The 25,094-nt window shown below is 31.8% G+C and overlaps 1 protein-coding gene across 4 annotated transcripts in view; it reads right to left on the reverse strand.

Moving 5' to 3' along the window:
• The window catches only part of LOC106463179 (DNA (cytosine-5)-methyltransferase 3B-like), a 92,249-nt gene that overhangs the window by 51,524 nt on the left and 15,631 nt on the right, over positions 1-25,094 (reverse strand). For all 4 annotated transcript variants that reach the window (XR_002611434.1, XM_022390621.1, XM_022390620.1 and 1 more), the window contains exon 3: positions 21,692-21,786. Coding sequence is in view for 3 of the 4 variants with exons in the window: in XM_022390620.1 (XP_022246328.1) it covers positions 21,692-21,786 (95 nt within the window). In the remaining variant the exon portion in view is untranslated. The remainder of the gene's footprint in view (positions 1-21,691; positions 21,787-25,094) is intronic.

A 25,094-nucleotide genomic window follows, 5' to 3' on the forward strand; every position in this document is an offset into this window, starting at 1 on the left:
TGATAAGAATTTTACAGCAAATATTCATTCATTAATTAACTAGGCTGTGCATTTTTTTTACCCACCATCATGACCAAAGTTGAACAAAAAAACACTGCCTAGCTAACTAGTGAATGAATATTTGCTGTAAAATTCTTATCAATGTTATAACTGTAGCTAACAGTTTGACAGTCAATTTTGATTTCATTCCTTTAAGTCGCACACTGAATCCATTTTTGGCCACACCTTTTTTCACACCGAAGGTGTTTTTGCTTAAATCTCTATTATTGTACAAATATTCTTAAGTTAAATTTATTTCCACAAAGGTTATTAAATAGATCTGTTTTTTAAAGGGAATATTGCCAATTTACTAAGTGATACTGAATTTCTACGGTGACTTTAAACTTAGAAATGTTGACTGGAAATCTATGAAACAAATTGACACAAACATAATGAGTTTACGTGCTTTCTGGATGCTGGACTCATGAATTGATCAACTGGTTTTCTTACCTCAAGATGTCTTCCTACCAAACAATTCACTTGAGATCTTGTGTAGTTGTTAAATTTAGTGTTCCACACCTAACAAGAAACATCATCTATTTTATTATTTGTACTTCTAGTATTACAATAATAACAATTTTACCTACCCTTAAAACTACTACTGTACTATGTTTCCACACTTCCTTTTCTATGAAACTTTTTTTTTCATTTAGTTTATCCTGGCTTTTACCAATGTCTAATCCTAGTTTAAATCTGCCCTTATAGCTAAGTTAATAATCCTTGCTAACAAGTCGGTCTGTACTCAAATGAAATATAAACCATCCATTCCAAAAAGCTCCCATTGAAATGATCCCACAAGTTAAACTAGCCAATCTATTTGTCCAAACATATCTAGTATTACCAGATATACTGCATGTTCGTTAAATTTATTTTCTTTTTCATATAATTCCTGACATTGAAACACGGCATTGCTCAAGAGGGTTTCTAACTTTTCCCAAGAGCTGATTGGATGAAGTGGATGTTTGGTACCGTCATGTCTGATTCTCTTACAGTAATAACAACATGCTGTTTAATTAGCATGCTGAGCTGTTCTTGTATTTGAATTGGGAAGTATTTGTGGGTTGACTCACCCATTATTTTCACAGCCCATTGACCAACTGATCTATCGGGCATCAGTTGTTGTTTTATTTTGTAAAAAACTTAGGGTTAATTGTCATATTTGAAACAATGTTGGGGCCTGAAACAGAAGATTTTCACAAGATTTCATGTAGGTTTACATAAATGTCCAAAGATTTATACAACAATTCATATGTTTATGCACATATTTGCCAGATTTTTTTAAATTTTCCTAGATTTTGTTACTAGACTTTCACTACATTTCTTACCAGTATTTTTTAACTTTTGCTTCTACATGACAACTCGTAAAGTTCACTTTCTTTTCTGCAGGTGCTGTTTAGCACATACACTAGTAAGAACCTATTATTTAATAAAGTGTTTGTCATTTTTGATATACACACCTTTTTGTTTTTAATACACATTTTCTCTCTATTGTCAAATAGTATTTTATTGTTTGTTTTTCTGTAAGCTGTCAAGATTTAAAGATTAGTTCTTTGTGTAAATCTGTGTGTCCTGTCTCATTCTTTATAGCCTTACCATCACACGCGTTGGTAAGCACACCCACATATGAGATCTGCAGATCTCCTATTGTGCAGACCAGGACTTGTGCTTTGCAGAATCCCTTGAGATAATACACGTATTAATATAAGCCTAGCATTCAGTCTTAGTATACTTCTAATTTCATCCCCACAATTAAGTCTCAACAGTAACACTGATTGTTTTAAGTTATTATGACCCTTTTCTTTAAATGCTGTTATCAATGCCATGTACTCATCAGTTAGCTCTTCTGGCCTACCCTTTACGTCATAAGCTCCTATGTGCACAACAAAGACTGCATCATTGTACTGCTAGCACCTGTTACTATATAATTTGCTCTGTCAGTTATATCCTATCCATGTGCCTTATCAAAATATCAACTGTAACCTTAAGTTTTTCATTTCCATCCCTTTTGTCACTTTTGGTTTCCTTCCCTCCTAAGTTCCTCATCTGCCCAAGCTAAACTCTGAAATTATGACTTTATAGGACCTACTCATTACAGTTAAACCCACTTCAGCTAACTTTAATAGTACTGTCTATAACTTTCTGATAGTCATTGTTAGCTACTTTAAAAGCTTAAGTTCCTCTTAAAGATGTCATTCAGATTCAAAAATACCAATACCTATACTTACAATATTTATTTATTTACAGTGTGGACAAATAACTCCAAATCTGGCTTTGAAGGTTTTACTCCAGTTTGATAAAGCTATCAACAATGCATTGGCTAGTAGAGTTAAAACAAGGTTGACTTTTAAGGTATAGTATTTCTATGAATAATAATAATTCCTTTTGAAAGTAAAGTTTTCAAGTAGATGAGTTAATATGATTTATTAAATGAAGTATCTTAACATTTTTCAACTAATGTAATAATTCAGTATTATTGAACAATTCAAATGAAATACCAAACTGCATATAGGAGATATGGTGTGGTCAACTATTTTTTTATTTTCAGTCAGAAGTTCTTGTAATTATTGTAGTAGTCTTCTTTCCACTGATGAGGTGGTTGCTTGACATACTGCAAGATCAAGAAGACACTTACTGATTTGCCAGTTCTTCTGAATCATAAGATTTTAAAAGCAAAAATAATATGATATTAAAATAAACAGTAAGTGTTAAATGTCCTTATCCTGATTTACATGAGCTGTGGCAGAATAAAAAAGGATGAAAAATAACACTTCACCAGCTTTAAATAATCCAGTTCTTACCTTAAAAGTTGTTCAAATAATTTGCTAATATAAATAGCATTTCAACCATTACCAAGCTGTATACCAGCTAGCATGAAAAGCTCTGGTATTGTGCAGAAGGCCTCATCCTAATTGGATATAAAAGATTTGGTGGGGCTGTCTTATTATCATACATTATTTACTTTCAGAAGTACTTATAAACTCTGTACAAAGTGAGACAGTTTGACCCATTTTGGAAGTACAAACTATGTATTAGGGTGGTCCTTAATGGGGATAAAATTTTAAAGTATGGAATTTGTAAGCTATCACCCTTCAGATTTGTTTGACTGTATAAGTAAACTAAGAAGGCAAAATTTTAAGCATGTTATGGAATATTTAGTGGTTGCTCAAGGGTTTGAAAAATTTCTAGAATATGACTTCATTGACTGTTTCAAGTCTGGAACTTTCAACAAATTTCTTTGATGTGGATCCTGAATTGTGGAGTCTCAGAGATGGCTACAAAGTAGCATTGGAAGTTGTGCAGAGTCTGAAAGTAGTCCATGATACAGCTGAAAGGGGTGTTGCACTGATTGAAGAGTATAACTCTTTGTTTACCAATGATGAAGATCAAAAACAGTATCTATTTCAAGTTGTTCAAGGTCATAGGCATTGCTTCTCTGGTTCAAACAAAGAAACCTTAAAGTAACTGGTAATACGGCACAAATATCATGATTACTAACTAAGACATTAAAGTGATGGACATGGGTTATACTTACATTTTAATTTGGCCTTAAAAAACTGGTTTTTCATATTTTATTAAATTTTGTTCTTTTGTAAAATAGGAATAACTTCAAGAAGCCAATAAAATATTATTTGTTAAGCTTTATTCTTATTTTCTTTTCTTTTATTATTATTATTCTATAAACGCAAAGCAAGCCATGATAAAAGCAATGAATGAACTTGAACTTCATGAAGCTACCCAAAATCCATCAAAGTGGACCAAAATCAACACCAACAGAGTTCAACAAAAGTCCCCACCAGATTTTGTAACAAAAAATACCCTCAATTTTTTTAGATGCCTGTCTGACGATACATTTGGGTGAAAAAAAAGCCAAGGTTATCAACTCTTCACTAAGATACCCAAATGCATAGTAACTTTCTTTGAAGCTGATTTGGATATGGCTATGTTGATTTCTTCTTATTTCTTTAGACTGAAGAAATGTCAGATTGCTTTGAGGAGCAGATATTGCACCAAGAGCATTGAACCAAGTCTTAACATAAAGTCAGATTAAGAATATACAGACATCACAAATTCTTCTGCTTTCATGTGCAGTCAGTCTGAACTGATCCTGAAACACGTAGATTTTGAGCACATACAAGGCATTGGCCATCCATCCATCAAGCATGATGTATAGCACCTGGTGACATAAAACACATCTTGAGGAGGAGCTTCACCAACAAATATGATAAGTTCCAGGAACTCTCTGTAGGCATCTCTGTGTTGGAACTCTTAAAGTTATTTTGTGGCAAAATCCATGACTTTATCTTTGATGTCTACAATAGCATATTTTAGATCTACATTGTTTTCTGCAGTTTGATAATTTGAACTATCAATGAATTCACAGTGCTGCTGGAACTGCTTGAAGATTGTAACATCTGGTCCTGAGGTCTGTCCCATACAGGAATTGAACACACATGAAAGAACTAGTTCACGTATGTGATGTTGACATGTGAAGTACAGTAGATTTCATCCAATTTTGCTCGAGTAATGCACATGTGCCATTTTTTACTAGTATTTGGGGCTGTTATATCAAAACATACTGCCTTAATGACATTCTGTACTCCTCAGTCTTCTAGTAGCCTGGTGACAGCAGCAGCCTGAGCCTCGCTAGTCCCGGAAACCAACTGTGGTACTCCCAGGAGTTGATTGATTTCTAATCCAGACATGATAACTGACAAGCGGACTACTTGTTCTTTTCCAGTGAGGTCACTGAGAAGTTTACCATCTGAGTGAACAACTAGGGTGGTGTTTGGTTCTGACGAAGATTACATCATGTTCTTTGGATTGAGGAACAATTAATTGGCAAATCAATGCTCTTGGCAGTGGCATTAAGCATGAATATCACTTTTCTGTCTGACAGGTTGGTTTTGTACATAGTGGTAGCCAACTCTTAGTCTGATACTTTTTTCTTGCTCTTATATTAGGCTGAGAAAAAGGTGGTTCTTGTATCATTCTTTTTCTCTCTGGAAAATTGTCATCTGTATCATTTTTCTCATTACTGTCAGCACTCCAATCAACACTCTCATTCAGTCTTTTCTCTTCTTGTTTTGTTGTTGCCATCTTAATTCATCATTCTTTCTTTTCTTTGCTCTTGACTCCTTATAGTAAGTACGTTGTCTACTGAGCCCATACATCTCTGACATCCTTTCTCTCTCTCTGTGCAAGGAGAAATTCTCTGTCTTTTGGTATCTTGCTTAGTGCAAGGGCATCTTGATGAGCAGTATTAAACAGATCATCTTATTGGTCAGTAAAAGCTGCTTCATTGGCTTTTTGCATCTCTGTTTGTTTAGTGGAATTTTTCTTTAGTTTTCCTCAGTTTTCAAAAAGTGTTTCAATGTGTTTGATAGCATGCTGTTCAGGTTGTATTCTAGCTTTGTTCCAGAATAATGAAGCTTCTCTGACAGCTGTTTCACTTTAATGTATTGTTTTTTTTTTAAGTCTAGTGATGATAAAAAAACAGACACACAAAACCTGCTTTTTTGAAGGTAACTTCCTGTAATTTCTGGTTCTTCTGTTCCTAGCAACCTCAGTGAAGCCTTGCTTCTAGTTGCTGCTGCCATTGCCATTTTTGTCAAAAAATTATTGCTGGTAAAGTAGTTTTATCAGGTTTTTCAAGCTTTATTTATCTTACAGTATAACTTACAATTTATCTCGTTTTGTTTTCTCCAATTCTGTCAATTCATTGTATATATATTTTGTTCACAGGACCTTCTAGAATAAGATTATTCTATAATATTACAGAGTATTATGGAACCCCACAGAACAATAAAGAATATTGTGGAACTAAATGGAACATTCTAGAAAATAAGAGAATAGCAAAGAGTATTATAGATCTTTAAAGAATGTTCTGGAAAATACTAGATTGAATTAAGATACAATACAAAATCATTAACTATTTATATACTTAATATATTTCACCTTAAATAATTATTTACATTTTAGCAATTTGCAGATATCCGCGACAAGCCTTCAGTTTTATTTGTAAATTACAATGTATCAGACAATACGAGACCCACTACATAAAAGAACAATTCACAACATACTCAGTCATACTGTCATATTACTGTGTATATGACTAATGTTTAACCATACAAGTATTATATCTTACATTGCAGGTTGTGTGTAAACAGATAATGAACATAAAGTATATTAAGCAAATATGAGGTTTTTATTTTAAACTTCTAGATTATTGAGCAACCTCTAAATTTTGATAAGTTTTGTTGAAATTTAGCTCAAATGTTCAATTTACTTACTGTAACATATTAGTAGGGTGAGAGTATAGAAAATAAAAAGTTGTAAAATAAGGACAACCCTACTATGTATACTATAACTTTAAGTTTACTAAGTTTATCTTTGTCAGATTTTGCATGCTTTCAGTAAACATAAGTTTGTTGTATTAAAAAAAAGAAAAAAGCTGAATTTTTAATTGTTTCTGTAAAAGATTTGTCTGTAAATTTACAAAGCTTTTACTCAGTCAGTCTTAGTGAAAGATGATTTCATGCTAACAATAAAAATCTTTCTTTTCCCCTTGAGGTATCCATATTTCATTTGCATAACTTCTAGAACCTACTAAACAAATATCCAGGTGTTTTTTTTGTTTTTTGTGTATGTGTGTGTCCTAACATTAACTGTAGCGAATTTAGCAATGTACAGTGAAATGAAAGGTTTAAAAATATGAAACAGGGTGAATAATACATGAATAATAAATCATAGCAGGAGCACAAATCATATTTCCTCTCACAGATAAAGTAAACGAACCAGTTAAGTTACACGGTCTGTTTAACTTCGCACGCTAGAGTGAGCACAAATTCCTGAGCTCAGAAGTTTTATTACTTAGCCTAAGAAGTTGTTAATTTCTTTTCTATATTTTAGTTACTTTTGTTCAAAGATTTGTAACAATAAATAAAAAATTACCTGAAAAACAATAAATTTATAAATTATATTAGCCATTGAAGTTCATTTGTATTCAGATGCCATGCTTCAATAACTTTTTTTTTTTTACTATGTTGGTTGTCCAATAAAGAACTTATGTAGCTTTTCAATATGCATTTCAGAAAACAAAATATATATTAGTCACTAGATTAGAATGTCCCAAAATTACTCTTAGGTGGCTTTCTAATTAGGCTATAAACAGGTTAAAAACTGCGAACTGCTCAGAGCTGAACAACATTCATCACAGACAAAAACTCTGAGGACAATTTTCTAAACATGCCTACCATAAAGAAATACCTATAATAAGATTCTTGTATAGGAAAAACAATGATTTTTCTGTTGGTTATAAACATGTCCATCAAAGAAGTACTTGTGGTTTATACAACTCCCTCGATATCTATAAGATGGGAGGAGCCCCTTTGACGGGTTTGAAAAATTTATTTATGTTTCAGAAAATTGAGGAGGTAGGAGGTTCAAATTTATATTATGGCCTGTCATTTTCAGTAGTTTGTTTCAAATTAGTTGTGTACTGAAAAAAGAAAATATCTAAGGGAGAATTCAAAGCACATTTGAAACTTGGATAATATAAAATTTGAATTATAAACTTTCTTTAATACCAAATTTATTGACAATTGTTTTTAATAAATTTGTTTAAATTGTGAATGTTATTCTGTGAAAGGTTGTGACATGCACTTTCACACTGCTGTAGGGAAGGATTTAATAAACTTATGATGTTATTTCAAGTAATCAAAACACATTGTAAGTTTTTGTGGATAAAACTATTTTACAAATTTGCATGTTAACATTGTTGCCTTTGGGTACAAATTTTATAGTTAAACATTTTAGAATAAATTTATTTTGATGATCAAAATGTGACAGTTTTCCAGACTTTTTAAAAATTTTGTTTCTACAGGGGTGCATTTTCATTGGCAAGAGCTTTGTTTACCACTATTGAATAAAATTTAGGAAGATTAGTGCTTGAACCATCTATTCACAGTTATATATTTCCTTCTTACATTACATTTAAATTGAAATCAACCCTTCCAAACAGTGTTTGTAACTAAATTGTGTATACGTACATTTAATAACTGTGCAGATGTATGGACATGCTAGCCTTACTAGGTATTTGAACTGATTTTAAGATGTTACATTATGTAGCTTTTTATCTCCACTACAATGAAACCTATTCCTGTTATCATTATTGATACTTTCATATTTTCATTATCTTCTTGATGAAATTCTGTAAATGCCAAACTTTCCTAACCCTAATATTTTTATGTCATCAGAATATTTTGTAGTTACCTACTGTACTCACTAAACAGTAAACTGAACTTATCTGATTTGATGATGATTTTATTTGGTGAGCATAATAGAAAAAACAAACTTGGGTTTACAAGTAACCAAATAAAATCATGTTATAGCTATTAAAAAATAAAAACTCCATAATATAAAGAAAATAGCCAAACATCAGTAAGATACCTTTAATAAGCCTTAAGCAGTCTCTAATCATATGACTTTGTTTCATACTCTGTGTGTGTGAGTTTTTTGTTCTCTCCCTCTATATATGTTCCTGTGTTTAGGAGCTAATTGTATCTGATGATGAGAAAACTCCAAACACTGTGCTATACTTTATCCATTCAACTAGTCTAAACTGTATGTTTACCTTAACATGGAACTTTATATGTTAATTAGATCTGAAGTGATTGGTCTGTAATGTAGACTCTGAACATCACCAAATTATTGTAACTCAAAAATAATTTGTAGAACATATCCCTTGCCTACAGGCACTCATATTCTGTTTTTTTTAAAGCTGCTCAAATGTTTACAGTTTTGTTTAGATGACTGGGTGAATCAGTGGGCTGTGCCTACATCATTTCTAGTTTGTTATTGTAAATTGCAGAAAATATTTTCAAAAGTTTATTATTTAGTGATAATTAGTAGAAGATGAATTAGATTTAGATAAAAAATATTTGTGATCAGCATTATATGAAGGTGTTATTCTATTGTTTCTTTAGTCTTTTAAAATAGTTTTTACATTTTGTAATTGAACACATTGCAGGCAGGCCATTTGAACACCTATAGATTTTGTGACAATGTATGGACATTTGTCTTGAGAGATGTTGAATTTAGAGAAGTCCAAGAATTGGTACAAGTAGAAAAAGTCAAGATAGTTGCTTGTGATGGAAAAGGTGAAATGTTTTAAATTCATTAATATGTTGTTAATGTTGTTTTGATAAGTATACTTGTATAATAATAATAATTAAAAAAGAATAGTTAAGCCGAAACACATCACCTTTTACATAATGTGAAAAAAATGGAGCCATTGTCAAAGAACCAGTTTAATTTAAAAAACATTTCAAGTTACATAACATAAATAATCAAAGTTGTACACTACAACATAGCTTCTGAACCTAAGAATTTTAACAGCTGTTAACAGCACTTCCCATCAAAACAACTGTTTTTTAAATGGAGTTTTCTTCAGTGTTTATTAATAACACTTAAAATTACAGAAAGAGTGTAAAGAATACAATTTTATAATGGGTCTTAAAATACAAGTACCATGATACAGTAACAAAAAACAACAAATCAAGACCATTACATATAAATCTAAAATAACTTGTGTTTTCATGTAAGCATACAAAGAAAAGTAAAAAATACTACAACATCTATTAAAAAATTAAGGTTAAAGTATCTTTAACTGTACAATTATATCTACATTAAAAGAAATATATATATTACTGAAATTTTTATTCTGTCCTGTTAATTATGAAAATCCAGTTTTAAGTTTAGTAGTTCCAAGTGATGGCAAGTTGTTTCTTTGATGGCAAAATGCATGTGTATATCCTACACTTATGGGGTCTTGTGACAGTGAAGTTAGAGATTTTAAAACAAAATAAAGGAAATGAACAGTTTCAGCATTTTATTAAATAAGCTTTTGATTTGTATTCTGTAAGCTCATTGTTGTATCCAAGAGTTGAAATGCTAGTTTTAATGTACATAAGTGATGTTTTTTTTACATTTCTTTCTATTTTAAATTATTTAACAAGAACTTTTTGGTCATAAATGATAAATACTATTGTTGATATAAAGCTAAAAAGGTGTAGAATTTTTGCTGAAATTTAAACTTTGGTTACATTTCAGCTCATTTAGAAGGTAATCCAAGCAGGCCTACCTAGTTACTTCAGGTTATGTGGATAAACAACAAGTAACTTGGTTTAGTAAACTTCAAGTAAGTTATTGTAACAATATAAAGATGTAACCTCGGATACACACCAACAAGATGTTTTTTCTGTAATTTTTAATGGTATCTTTACATCTGTGGCATCTGAGCTAATCTAAATAGTATGTACTAATTTTAAATAAGACTTTCATTTCTGTATCTTGAAGTTAGATAAAAGCTAATTAGTTTTTGTCTTTCCAGACAGATAAAATTAAATGTGAAATATCTTGTATAGATAAAACATTCAGGTGTCTAACTGTAGGTTTTGTTCCCATAAGATAACACTCTAAAAACAACAAGAATAGAATCTGTTTTTTACTTAAGTCTTATATTAACTTAAGTGACTGCTTTTTAAAATGTTGACATTTATACATATATTTTTAAAGCTCTTGGTAAAGGTTTTTCACAAGTTGGATATATGATGATTAGTGTTAGCCATTATGTTTTGTAGTGTGTTAATTGTGGTGGTTTACTCTAGTTGTCACATGAATGCGTGAAAGAATGAGAGGAGAAAAAATAACAGTTTAGAATGATGTTTGGTAGAAGATGACATGCAAAGTGATAAATGAAATGTTTCCATAGAAACTTAAAATCAAAGATCTCATTAATTTAGAAAATTATTATAATACACATTGAATCTCATTTGATTGTACATTGTTTCAGAGATTAGCATCTTTAAAGACAAAGTTTTGCAACTCTTAATAAAAAAACAACAACTTTAGAGCTTTATTTTTTCTGTAATGGTCAATTTGTACTTATTTATATTAACATATTAATGTTAGACATCATCAAATAATTCCTATTACTGATTCATAGTAGTTCTGTATAGCATCATATACAGGATCAGCCATTTTACCAGTAAAAAAAAAGAACTGGTCAATTGATAGGTTAAATACTTATTTTTTTTATCTTAACTGCATTTATTTTACCCAATTTATTGTAAAAAATTTAAATTACATGAAAATAAAGAACCAGTTTATGGATTGCTTCCAGCTTTCCAACAACAAGGTCAAGTTGTATTGTAAATAGATAATAATACCAATCATTATACCAAATAACTATTTTTTTAATAACATTCATCATTATGAAGTTATATTGCAAGTTTTAAAAAAAATCATAGTGGTTGTTTGCATAAAATTGAATGATATTATAATATGCCATCACACACTTATAAAGGTTTTAGTGGATGAAGAATGGAGATCCAATAAACTTATGCATTATATATATATGTGTGTGTGTGTGTATCGCAGTACCATTATTGGTCCTGGTTGTCAACTTATTGTCATAACAGATAATGTTTGTGGTTGTATTGTATCTCATCTATCAGACAATATCCAAATGTTGATATCAATCTAGTCAGCCATCATGGAAAATCATTAAAAAAATCTTCAGTCAAATAAGGGTACGAAGCTGAGTGCTTGCACCCACAACATCTCAGGTTCTACTGCCTTTCACTGTCTATAGCCAGTTGTGGGAAGGTAGTTACCCTTAAATTTCTTAAAGTAGAAATGAATTGAAACAAAGCCACCCTAATATTTCTACTAATTAAACTCCCAACCACCACTTTTAAAAAAATATATCAAATAGAACTATAAAATATTAAATGGAACTATTAACCCTACCTTAAAATTTCTAATATAATTCTAACTCCCAACCTTATTCATATTATGTTATTTGTAATAATATCAACAACTTGTTATTAGGACTGCAAACATATTTTAAATGATGTATCAGTAATAATAATGATGTTTGAATAAGGATTTTACTCTGGTATATAATATCTTATACTAGTGAAGTATGATTTGTAGATTGGCTGTTTGTGTGACTTTACAATAAAACTGATATTAATTTTTGTGGTTGAGAAGCTATTACATTCTTTTTACTAGAAACCCATACAGGTCTAGTAAAGGAAGACTTCTTAGTTCTTGTCTGTGTTGAAGGAATATACTAGGTAAACATTTGTTTATTGTAAAAGTAATATTTTAATTTAGTTTAATTTACATATTGTTTGTCACATACGTTAATATTTTAACACATAAGCAAACCATTGTATTCTTCCCAGAAATGCAGATCCACTTGTCATGGTTCCGAAAGCAAGAAATGAAATAAAATGTTCTTCATTGTGTCATTGAAATTTTGTGTTCTCCAGTATCAGTGGACAGAATATTTTTTATTGTTGTAGTAAGAGAATTACTAGGATGTTTCTCAGGTTAATTAAAAAGTATATATATGTATGCACTTCTTTCTTTTCAAGATGTATTAATAATTATTTAAGTTAATTGATTCAATCATACTTTGTGAGATCAAGCTTTAAAAAAACCATTTTCATAAATATGTCATTTCTATAATTAGTTTCATTGACCATCTTTGTTTTTATAGTTAGACATAAGATGTGGATGGTAATTGCAATTTTAGTCAATATTTAAAAACTATGTTTTGCTTTTTTTTTGGATTTTCTATCTTTAAGTGTTAAGATAACCGCTGGAAATTTTATTTGTAATTTCTACTTGAATGCAAAATGTTTGAAAATTTTATATGTTCCATTGAAAGTTTAGGTGTTTTATCTCTTAAAAAACACTGTGGTTTGCATTTATTTTGTAATTTATGTGCTAATGCTTACTACCACTCACTTTTCTGTAGTTATGCTTAAAGACTAATTACAGATACACACACATACACATTTTTAAAGTCAAGAAAAATACACGTTGTCAAAAGGACATCATGCGTTTTTTTGTTCGGAAGAAAGTATTTCCTCTGCATGTTTTCTTCCTTTTTTTATTAAGGTTGAGTATGAATAGGTTTTTTAATAATGTATTTGTATCAGCAAATAAATAAATCTATGTAGGCATTCAGGTAAGTGTATGGTGATTCTGTATGTATAATGGAATTACACCTGTTTGTCCTCTACCAAGATTTCTAGTTGCTATAATAAACTGGTCCCCATTTTAAAAAGTGACAGTAACTTTGAAATGTTCTACAAATTTGCTAGAAGTCAGTTAGTGGGCTTCCTTATTACTAACTAGCATTTTGATACACTGCAGTGTTTGAATTTAGAAGTATTTTGGGTTACATCAAATAATAATAATTTAGTGTTAAACAAAGAGTCTAAATAATGTATCAATCCTTTGATCTGTTCATAAGATTTGTATACTGTATAATAGGTGGTAAAAGTTATGAATAACAAAATGAAGTTCTTTTAATGTTTGACAGAAGTTCACTGTTACTTGACCAGTTCTTGTATAAATAGAAAAAAAACGTTTTTCTTTGAAATTGTAACTGGTATTGTCTTGATGATTGTGTCATATAAAATTTCTGAATATTGTATTTCACTGGATATATTTCTTCTAATCACAAATAAAGCATTCCTTTTGCTAATTGGTTTGGATACATTGTTTAAACTTTTTTTCTCAACAAACCTGTAATTTTTAATAATTGGAATTTGTTAGAAACAAGATTCACCACTTTAATAGAAAAAAAAATATTAATTTTCAGCTTCTAATTGTTAGAAAGAAACTTCACCAGTTTCTAAATACCAAAATATATTGAATTTGAACACATAATGAAATTGTTTCACTTGCTATAAAATTAAATTCAACCTTGTGAGAATAGTTATTTATGATGTAGTCCCTCAAATAAAGAACCTCTTATTCAATAACATTGGTTTTGAAATAAAACTGGATCAAAATTGAATTGGAAAAAGAGAGAATATTATAGATGTTGTAGTTCAATGACCATTAAGACTGCTATCATTTGACCAAGCACTTCTTTTTTTTATATCTCTCTTGCTCTCTAACCAGATTTTTTACCATTGCATAGATGTATTTTACCAGTTGTCTAGTAGTTTTTGTTATTACAGAACACAGGTACATGAGTATCTACAACATTTTGCATGCAAAGCAAAAGTTCAACTGGATAGTTTAAAACACCCCAGTGGCTGGAGCTTTTGCATGCAGCTCACAGTTTGGCTTGATATTGAACTATACCTTAGTGGCTGGAGCTGTTGTACACATTGAGGTGCAACCAGTGGCTAGAGTTGTTTGATTGGATAGTGAGGCATGCCCCTGTGGCTGGAGTTGTATATAAAGCAGTGTTTGACTGGATAGTTTGGGCATATCTAGTGGCTGGAGCTTTTGCATGCAGCTCACAGTTTGGCTTGATATTGAAGTATACCTTAGTGGCTGGAGCTGTTGTACACATTGAGGTGCAACCAGTGGCTAGAGTTGTTTGATTGGATAGTGAGGCATGCCCCTGTGGCTGGAGTTGTATATAAAGCAGCGTTTGACTGGATACTTTGGGCATATCTAGTGGCTGGAGATTTTGCATAAACATCACAGTTTGACTGGATAGTGAGACATATGCCAGTGGCTGGAGCTGTTCAAAGCAGAGCTTGACTGAATAGTGAGACATATGCCAGTGGCTGGAGCTTTACAAAGCAGAGCTTGACTGAATAGTGAGACACATGCCAGTGACTGGAGCTGTACAAAGTAGAGCTTGACTGAATAGTGAGACATATGCCAGTGGCTGGAGCTGTACAAAGTAGAGCTTGACTGAATAGTGAGACACATGCCAGTGGCTGGAGCTGTACAAAGCAGAGCTTGACTGGATAGTGAGACACATGCCAGTGGCTGAAGTTGTACAAAGTAGAGCTTGACTGAATAGTGAGACACATGCCAGTGGCTGGAGCTGTACAGAGCAGAGCTTAACTGGATAGTGAGACACATGCCAGTAGCTGGAGCTGTACAAAGCAGAGTTTGACTGGATAATGAAGCATACTTCTGTAGCTGATACTGTATATGTATTTAGACCACCTACTGATCAGGTCATCAGTCTGCCAGGTTTTACACAGGGCATAGAATGATCACTTATATTTTTGGAAAAATATATGGTACTTTTATACCTGAGCTAAAAAATTAAGAGGTGTTCAGTGATAGGCAGAGTAGTGATTGTCTAGCTCATTTGAAGTTTAATTGTGTTGACTAATCTTCATAGAAAAAGTAAATACTTATCAAATAAACTACTTACTTTTGTTTCTTAAATTATACCATATGTTGTTTCCTCTGTTTTATCCAGTAATACAACTACTGCTAATAAATAGAAAATGTACCAGTTATATTGATACAAAAGCAGCTTTAATTTATTTTCCTTGTATGTTTCCTTTAAGCCCAGTGTTAATGTGTAGCAAAGTTCAGCATGATGGATTGGGGATTAAAAGTAATGAAAAATGTATTAAGTGATATGCTCAACCTACTCATAACAACACACTTAGCTTCACAAACTGTAATGTCACAGTAAACCTATTCAACAACAATTCTAACTTCTGCAGTAGGTTTCCATTGGACTTGTACTAAAATTATGAATACTTGTTTCGTTGTTAAGACCGTACGTAATAATCAAAAATTGGTGGACATTTTAGACTTTTGTAGTTTGAGACCTCTGTGGCTAATCTTTATCTTGCTTTTTGATTATATATTCATTGAATATGTCATCCTTTGATAGCAATATGCAACATTGCATAGTATGCCTTGTATCCTAAAGATAAATTGCTTGAAAATAGTAATCATTTTATTACTGCTTTACTTTTCTAAAAACTGTTGATTCAAGAGATCTTGATGAATGAATAATGGTAAAAATGAGAGAAGGAACAATTGTAGATTAGTTTCATAGCATACACAGACATCACTTTAATGAAAAAATAAATTAGTCTTAAGTGATTCCAAAATCTTTGAGATTTTAGAAAACTAAAGTTTGCTTTAAATGTGTAAAAATTTGGGAGAGGTAAACAAAAGTCTAGTTAAATCCTGCAATACTTCATGAAAAGTTATTTTTGTGAATTTTTGCTGAAATAAGACAACACAGGAAGTTAATCTTGTAGAAACGACATGTCACATGAAACATTTGAGTACAAAATTTTGATTTCAGTATGGAAGGTTACAGGGCACAAGGAAAGTTTATCTTTTAGGAATATGGTAAAGAACCTCCTTCAGTGTAACATATTTTCCAGAAAGTTAATATTTAATAAAAATTAAACATTTTGTATTTAACTCCATCATAGAAATACTTCCATTTATAAGTGATCAAAATGTACAGTAGAAAGCCTGGAAGATGGTATGAAAAAGCAAGAAGAAGACTGGTTAATGATTCTAAAAATTAGTACTAAAGTACAGAAAAAGAAGTTAATATGAAGAGCACTGTGATTCAGTTTTTAACACCACTAAGCAGCAGAAGTTTCTACAATCCTCAAAAACTGTGATGGAGTAACACAAATAGCACAATAATGAAAAAAATAAACCACATTATTAAGTCTCAAAAGTGTTTGGAATGTTCTTTTTAAAAGTGTATGAACTGACAATAAAAAATTTTCAATATAGTATTTTTATGAATTAAACAGAAGGTAGGAACACTCACCAGCAGAATTTTATATAAAATTTAAAACTTTTACTGTCCTCCTAATTATTTCTGTGATGAAAAGAAGATTAATAAAAACAATAATGTGAATGTATGAAAAATGCAACTTCACAGATTTTCATAAACACAGTAACTATCACATATTGAAATATGAAAATTTCAAACATCTTGAGTGTTTCAGTTAAATGAAAGAAAATAGTCATAATAATTATTTCAAAATATGAGTTTGTGAGTTGATTCACCAAATTTGAATTTTTTAAATATGATAAACAGGGTTGTATACATGTAGCTAAAAATTAATACCAGTTTTTTTAATATCACTTACTTTTAACAAAACTATTTGATACATTTATGATCTCTAGTTGCATTGACCTACTCATAACTTCTGTTTTTAACACCCAGTCTGTGAGTTAACAAGACTTAATTTAGGGGATTGTGTGGACTACGGAAGGGTGTCACAATTTCATATATTTAAGTTAGAACCCCCAAAAACATTTTCTCTGATAAAGGTCTTGATTTTTTAACCTGAAAAAAAAATTACTGCTAATAAAAGAACTCAATAGCATTGGCCCATGAGGATGTGGAGTTTAGTGAGTTGGCTGGACTATGTTCCTTTTGCTCAAAATAGCAGGAGTTTTCATGTTCAGCTTAAAAAAAAAATTTTGATGAAAGATGTGAACTTTCTTTACAAATTGGAAGATTCTAACTATTAATTTAAATGTTATAATTGTTAGTTGTTTTGTTTTTAATGCAATACATTTACACTAACTTGTATACCTAACATGTTTCATCTGTGTAATTAAGAGTAACTCAAGCCCTAGAAAGCGGATGCTTATGGCAGAGGAACAAATGCATGCCAGACATCGAATGTCCTGGATTCTAGGCTTGCCTGGGAATTATATACATTATACCATGATAAATTAAAGAAAAATAAGGATTGATAAGTTGTCGTTGTATTGTGCACAAAACAGTTGAACCAAAGTTAGAATCATGTGATACAGTATCGCTAGTAAAATACGTCCTTTACTCCCGAAGAAGAACGGACCGCTATCGAATGTGTTAGTGATTATTCATTGGGTTTTTGATATGATCGGCATAATATGCAAGAAAACTTAACAAAAGTGTTAAAACGGTAAAAAGAAAACTACAAAAAAAGTTGTAGGAGACTTTCGAAAACGATTAAAAATGAGAAAGATTTATTAATCTCTTCAGTTTAAGAGCAGAAGTAAAAAAATAAAATAGAGTTTGCTGAGAGCATAAGCTTTCTTTAACACGTTTGTTTCACTGAAAGTTTCCAGCTTTCACCCTAAAGTGTCAAAGAGTTTATACTGTTACGTCTCCGTTTGTTAATTGATTTTCCGTAACTTCGTTCCGACGAAACTTAAGCGACACAAGTCTTTACTTAATAAAACTGGTTTATTCTTTCCGAATATAACTCTGCGATACACTTAATCTCAATACTCGCGCTAAAACAAATACTATAACGAACGACCGTTAACTTCAACAATACCCCGTGACTGCAGTTCAATTACTCACTGTCTATGCACACATTACAATCCCCTCTCTTATATACCCGCCTACCCTAGCTAGTAAGTACTAGAGCATTCATGAAAAAACAAGATAGTTCTAGAAAATAGAGGGCGCCACACCAGTCACGTGACCTCGATGACGCAACAATACTATACAGCAGTCTCTAGACAAATAACTTAGATTTCACAAACTATTGATTTTTCTAATCCAACATCTTCCGAGTTTTATATGTATTAGCAGTTTCCTCCTGACATATCAAAAGTATGTAAATTTTGTATGTTTATGTTTCATCTCAGGCCTAAAGTTAATGGTTTCTTGTAGTTAACTTGCCTAATTAAAAAATTTTTAGGGGAAAATGGTCTAAAAACAACTGACTAACGCACAAAATTCATAGCAAAAACCAGACATTTCCATAGTGACGGTCGCCTTCGTTGTTTCTGTTTGTTTTGTACGAAATGATTATGTAAGGCTGATGTTAAATTTCTGTTTAGGTTAATTACAGCAAATTTTAAATGTTTCATTTTGCGTATTAAAGGGTGATTGATATAAGTTAACGACCATGTGCGTTTTAAAGCAGTTATTCTTTGAATAATATTACAATATTAATATTTAAAACTTTTTAATTTGCAGCTATCATAAAAAAAAATAACTTAAGAACTGTGTTCAGTAACACTAGTAACTGTTTGGTATTTGAAACACATCTACACCAGAGAAAGTGACAGTCACTAATAACAAGTGCATGAATGACCTACTTCCAGGACCACCTGTTGTTTGTTACATGCGCAAAGCACAAGTCGTTATCGCCTGCGCTACTACGATAGACTTTAGGTTTGAATTGAATTTCGCTATGCATAGTGATAATAGTAAAGAGCAGGAAAAACAACAACGACATAAAAGATGGAATATTTGTATATTTCTAAAGTTTCACTATTATATTTAGCAGATTAATCCAAAAGTTTGAAGTTTCACCTTCTCATTAAAACTTACTAGTCAAGCAGGAAAAACATGTATGGTGTTTTGTGTTGTGTTTTACTCACCAGAGAGAACCTATGTTGTTCAACTGATGAGGGGTGAATTTCCCTGAAGTCGGTAAACTTCAGTGACAACTGGTGAATGGAATATAAAAAAAACGATTTATATGGTAAAAAACAACAAAACGATCATTACATTCAGAGAGATATTTATTTCATTCTTCTGACGCGTCTTGCTACTTACACAGCTCACGCACGATACGCAACAAACTATAAAGTTTTACAAGTGGGTTATAGTCCAAAGAAGAGAATGGAACGAGGCCACGTGAATAATATTGTTTATATTTAAACAAAATAACATTTACAGCAACATTAATGTCTAACGGTACGAGTGTAGGTGTGCAGCCTAAAATTATAGTGAAAATCATTTGAACATTAACGTAAAAATAACTCTGAAGATAAAATAAACATAAAAAAATGTATATAATTAATAGAAGAAAAAAGAACAAAAACAAGGATGAATTTGCGGCATAAATTTCGAAATATGTAAGGCTTCTTTTTATATTTGCTGGCAAGAAATCCACTAGCTGTTACAAAGATTTCTGTCTGCTGTGGCACTGCCACCTATTTTGAGGTGATTCAAGGTATTTTGCGAAGCATTTCTTTTTCTTACAGGTTTTATCTGAAATATATGCAAAACGTATTAACTGTCAACAAAAAAATTTAAGTAACTTTTCTTTCTATTTCTTTATGTCATAAACTGTCAAAGACCCAACACTGTATAATTCACATAAACTTCTCACAGACACGCCACTGTCAAGTTTTTTCAAGAGTTCAACCTTTTCTGCTATAGACAATGTTCGGTGTTTGCGCTTTACATCACAAGAAGCACTTCTATTATTCATTGAAGCCATGATTGGGGCTAAAAATGACCTTCTTACAATAATAAATGTTAAAAATCAAACAGGAAAAGCTTGCCTGTGTTTACAGCTGACTCCAGTTTGTTGATACTGCAAACAGCGCCACCAAATCGTAGCGGCCAGCCAACTTAAAGAAAACGGGGTTTTCTTTAAGTTTTAATCAAAGAAAATATTGGAAAGAAAACTTTCAAACAAGACTAAAGTATTTACCTAATAGCGCGTATCTTGCTTTACTGTATTTGAAATTGTTCTAGCCGAAATTAGTGCCAGATTACTGATTGTACCAGATTACTGATTGCCGGACTAGTGATGGTCAACCTGTATTTTTGAATTTTGCACAAGGCTACATGAGGGCAATCTGGGCTGGCCATCCTTAATTTAGCAGTTACACTAGAGGGAAGGCAGCTAGTCATCACCACCTACTGCCAACTCTTGGGCTACTCTTTTACCAATGAATAGTAGAATTGTCCATCACATTATAATGCCCCCATGGCTGAAAGAGTGAGCATATTTGGTGGGATGGGAATTTGAACCCACAGATTGTGAGCCCAGTGCCCTAACCACCTGGCCTGGCCAGGCCCTTTTTCTTGGCTTTCTGGATTTTTAAATTTCCATTATAATTGCAAATGCAATTACTATAAAACCCTTGAAAAAACTTTAGCAGCATGCTCTGTACTATTTTTCTTTTTTTGAAATGTTGCATCACCAGCTTTCAAAGTTTGTTTGTTGTAAAGCTAAAAACTTTGTGAGTTGTTTGTGCTGTGTCTCACCCATAGGTCAAATCTCCAATCTTAACATATAAACCCTCAAGCTTACTGCTAAGCTAACAGGGACAGTTACTTAAGGAGACATATGCCAAATAATGATTATGTGCTTGTAAACATGGCTCTTGTATAAGTTTTATAGGCCTAAATTCATGTGAATTATCAACTTCAAGTGAATTTCCAATTTTAGCTGTAAAGGGTTTTCTCAGATTACTTTTAGTAGCAAGATGTTTAGCTGCCTTAACTACCTTCAGTGTGTGAATGGTAGCTCATGAATGAGTAGCCTGTTTATCCCAGCTGAAATTGCACCTTCTCTTGCTATGCACAGATTTTGACACTAAAAATGTCTCTTTCATTGAAAAGATGAAATTCTGTGGCTTGCATGCTATCATGATTATTGGTTAGACAAACGTTGCATTACAAAACCTTGTAATGTAACCTCCCAGAGAAGTTCAATTTTATATGACATATACATATGCAAATCACTTCATTTACATTAGGACTGCAACAAGATAGTTAGAGATTTTAATTTGTACTATCAAAGGCTAAGGTTATTAGATATGCAAATGTTTACCAACTAGCTCATGAACAACTCTTCATATGCAATACATGATACTTCATTTTCTAATAAAATAAGAAGCATACTAAATTGCACACAAAAATCAGGTCAATATTTATGACCAACTGAAAACTGTAATTTCAAGCAATATCAACTCTCATTAGTCCAGTTAAGTTAATAAAATGAGATAGTATCCAAATGAACTATATATACTTTTAGATGGTGAAAATGTATTATGCAGGATCATGTTCATGAGATTCTGTGGATCACTTAAACAGTATTAAACATTCAATCACTATACAACTTATGCTTACCAATGAAATATCTTCTGGATCTTTCTCATCTTCCAACCCAAAATAACAACAGCTCATTTTCTTCCCATCTCCTGTATTCTCTTCTTCAAGCAACCCTGTAGTGATACAGAAACCACAGGAGTTACAGTTATCATCATCACTGAAATGGAAGGTTTGCCTTTCCATACATCTTCTACTATAATAAGTTTGTACAACAGGCAGTTAGTATGGTAAGGGCAGGACCAAGCAGCAAACAAGGATGTGGTAGAATACTTTGCTAAGATGGAAGAAAATCAATAAAATCTACCATAAAACTAGACAAGAAAATAATAATGAGAAATTATTGAATTAAACTCATGCAAATTGTCTCCTAAGGATCCAAAGCTATAAAAAGGCAGCAAATATTTTGTCAGAGCTTGCTTGAATGAAATAGTTTTTACACATCTTACAGAAAGTATAAAACTTAGAAAACATATCAAGAAGTAGATCTGTAGCAAACAAAAATCTCTTCTCCACATCTACTGTACAGTGACTACTAATCATAACACATTAAGGATGCTCAGTTTGAATTATGCATTGCATTTTCTAAAACTTTAGCTGAAATTTTTAGTTACAGGCAGTGCTCAAATTGAAGGGGAACAGAAAGGAATACCACTTCCCTTGTTAACAGAAAAAACAAAACAAACTGTCATATGCCTGATTGTGAGAACATACATATGTAAGTAGATTTCAGTAAGTAGATTTTTACAACTTGAGTGCTGTTTACAGGTACATAAAAACTACTTATATCACATATCATATAGCAGGGCTTAAACAAACTAACTTATTTTTAGGTGCTTATCAATCACCTAAATCAAATTTTTTTCAAATCAGAAGCATTTATGGTCAATCTGTATTTCATGTTTCTAATTTACAAATCAAATATGAAGTTTGGGGATTAATATATTAGGTTTACTAACAAAACTAATTTTGTATCATACCAGGAAAAGCTCTGAAACATCAATTGTTTCAATTTAGTGATCTACGTTTAACACAAAATATAAATTTCTATTGGCATGTTCAACTCTAAAATGCAGTATTCACAGGGCAATGCTTGTTTTATCTGATGAGGCATACTTCAAATATACATTAATACAGTCCAGTCACTTCAACTCTCCATTTTTATAAAACAAACATGTTACAAATGAAAGGTCATGTTTGATCTTTGTTAGCTCACTTTTATACATAACCACTCTACTACTCAAACTAAGATGGTGATCATCTAGGAAAGAGCTATAATACTATTGTCAACATAAGTTAATTTTCTTGTCAAATACTGTAGTTATACTGAATAATGCTTTCTAACAGCCACATTATCTATGTACTGTTTATTGCCATCTTCAACAATAAATTTGCATTATTTTCTTAAAGTTGCAGTGTATTATAAAAACCTGCTATAAATATCTCAAAGATAATTATTAAACAAAAAACACAGTCATCTAATTATACGCATGTGTGTTATTTTGTGTGTGTGTGTGTATATATATATATACAAATGGTTATTAATATGTACACTTTTAATTTTTACAATTATATTTATCTCTTTCTCACGCATCTTTACTATTATGCTCAGAATTACTGGGTAAACTCAACACTGTAAAACTTTTTATTTTTCAAAAATTTATTTCTTTATTTTTCATTAAGTACACAAAGTACTAAAAATGTAACGACAGAAATTATGAGGAATATTACCTTTCAATAACAGGTAAAAATATATCTTTAGTTATACACATTCATGTAATTCTTCTAAATTTTTCATGCAGTTGTTCTGCATGTAGTTATAACATTTTAATTAAACCAAATGTTAGAAGGTCATAAACATGTACTAACTTTTATTCAAGTAAATAATACATATGCCAATGGCAGGAAACTGACATCATTCTGGCCCTATATCTGTTCCACTCGGGAGGGATGAGCCCACCTTGGAATAATCAGTGATGTATGCATTGGGTTCTTGTATACTTTACTTTTAATATTTTTGTGTGAATATTGGTAGTAGGTCATAATTCTTTTATCCGTTTCTTGTGTGGACTTCAAAACAAAATAATACTCTTAACCTCTTAACCTTTTATTTGCATTGAGAAGGTTCTGTACTTGAATCCTGGTAGATCCTTCCTACTGAAAACATGGTCTCCAAGATAAGGTAATTACTGTTTCTCACCTACTGTGTTACCTGTTCGAACAAACCTAGATTCTTATTCAGAGGACTGCTTTTTTATATTCTGTCAGAACTATTTGTTGTTATCTCACATGCATTGAATCATTCATGGGGTCTCAAAAAAGGTTGTTAATACCTTATGGTGAGGCATGCTCTTCAAATTTTTATCTAACAACATTATCAGTTGCATTGTCTTATTTTTCATGATGTCCCCAATCATCTAAGTGTGCTTTTCGTCATGTATCTTTCTACCAAATTCAACATTTGAAAATGTCTTTAACATCCAAAACACAGTACCCATTGGATGGCATTTTGCAGGCCATTATGTAGACAAATACAAATACATTTTACACTTTTACTTATATCATATTGTTGTCTCTTCAGCTTCTTCAGGATTCTGTTTGCCCTTGTTATGACACTCCAAACCAGTTAGAATCCTTAACAAGTGAGTTCAGTTACAATCCTAAAAAAACAATCACAGTCTCTCTTTCATAACACGAGATTCTGTATTTGGGTGGTTTCATTCAGACAAGACTTATTATGTTTTCTTTTACATCTGCAAATGTCCTAGACACTATTCTACCCTTTGTGCTTGGACTATGTGAGAAGGTGATGCTCTCTGGAAGTGTACAAAAGATCCCATCAGGTAACATTCCCACCTTTGTGCACATGTCCTTACGTAGCATTCAGCTATTCAAGCCATGATGACAATTTTTGAATTGATGTCTCATAACTCCAACCTACATGGGGTACACCACACAACTTCATTTTTATGTTCTCTTACTTCCTTACGCTGTCTTCCTATTGCACTTTCCTCGAGTTGTTGAAGTCATCTTCAGAACCACTTGATGACTAGACAATTATTTATATACAGAGACATCTCAAAAGTAAATAGACACCATGATTTTTTTCAATAGTCATTTATCTCACATTATCAACTTGACAAAAATGTTTACAAATGTGCATCAGTACTTAGTTGATTTGCCATTAGCATTTTTCATTGCTTTGACTCATTCTGGCATGGAATCGATGAGTTCTGCAATTTTCTCCTGTAGGATCTTGATTCAGGCTATACGCAAAACATCAAGTAGCTCTCCACGGGATGCTGGTTTTCTTGAACTTCTTCTCACTGCTCGAGCATGTATGGCCCAGACATGCTCAATGGAGTTCATATCAGGTGACTGACTTGGCCATGGGAGCCGTTGGATGCCTTTCTTAATTAAATGA

The sequence above is a fragment of the Limulus polyphemus genome, unplaced genomic scaffold (assembly GCF_000517525.1).
Source record: "Limulus polyphemus unplaced genomic scaffold, Limulus_polyphemus-2.1.2 Scaffold1342, whole genome shotgun sequence".
Classification (NCBI taxonomy): Eukaryota; Metazoa; Arthropoda; class Merostomata; order Xiphosura; family Limulidae; genus Limulus; species Limulus polyphemus.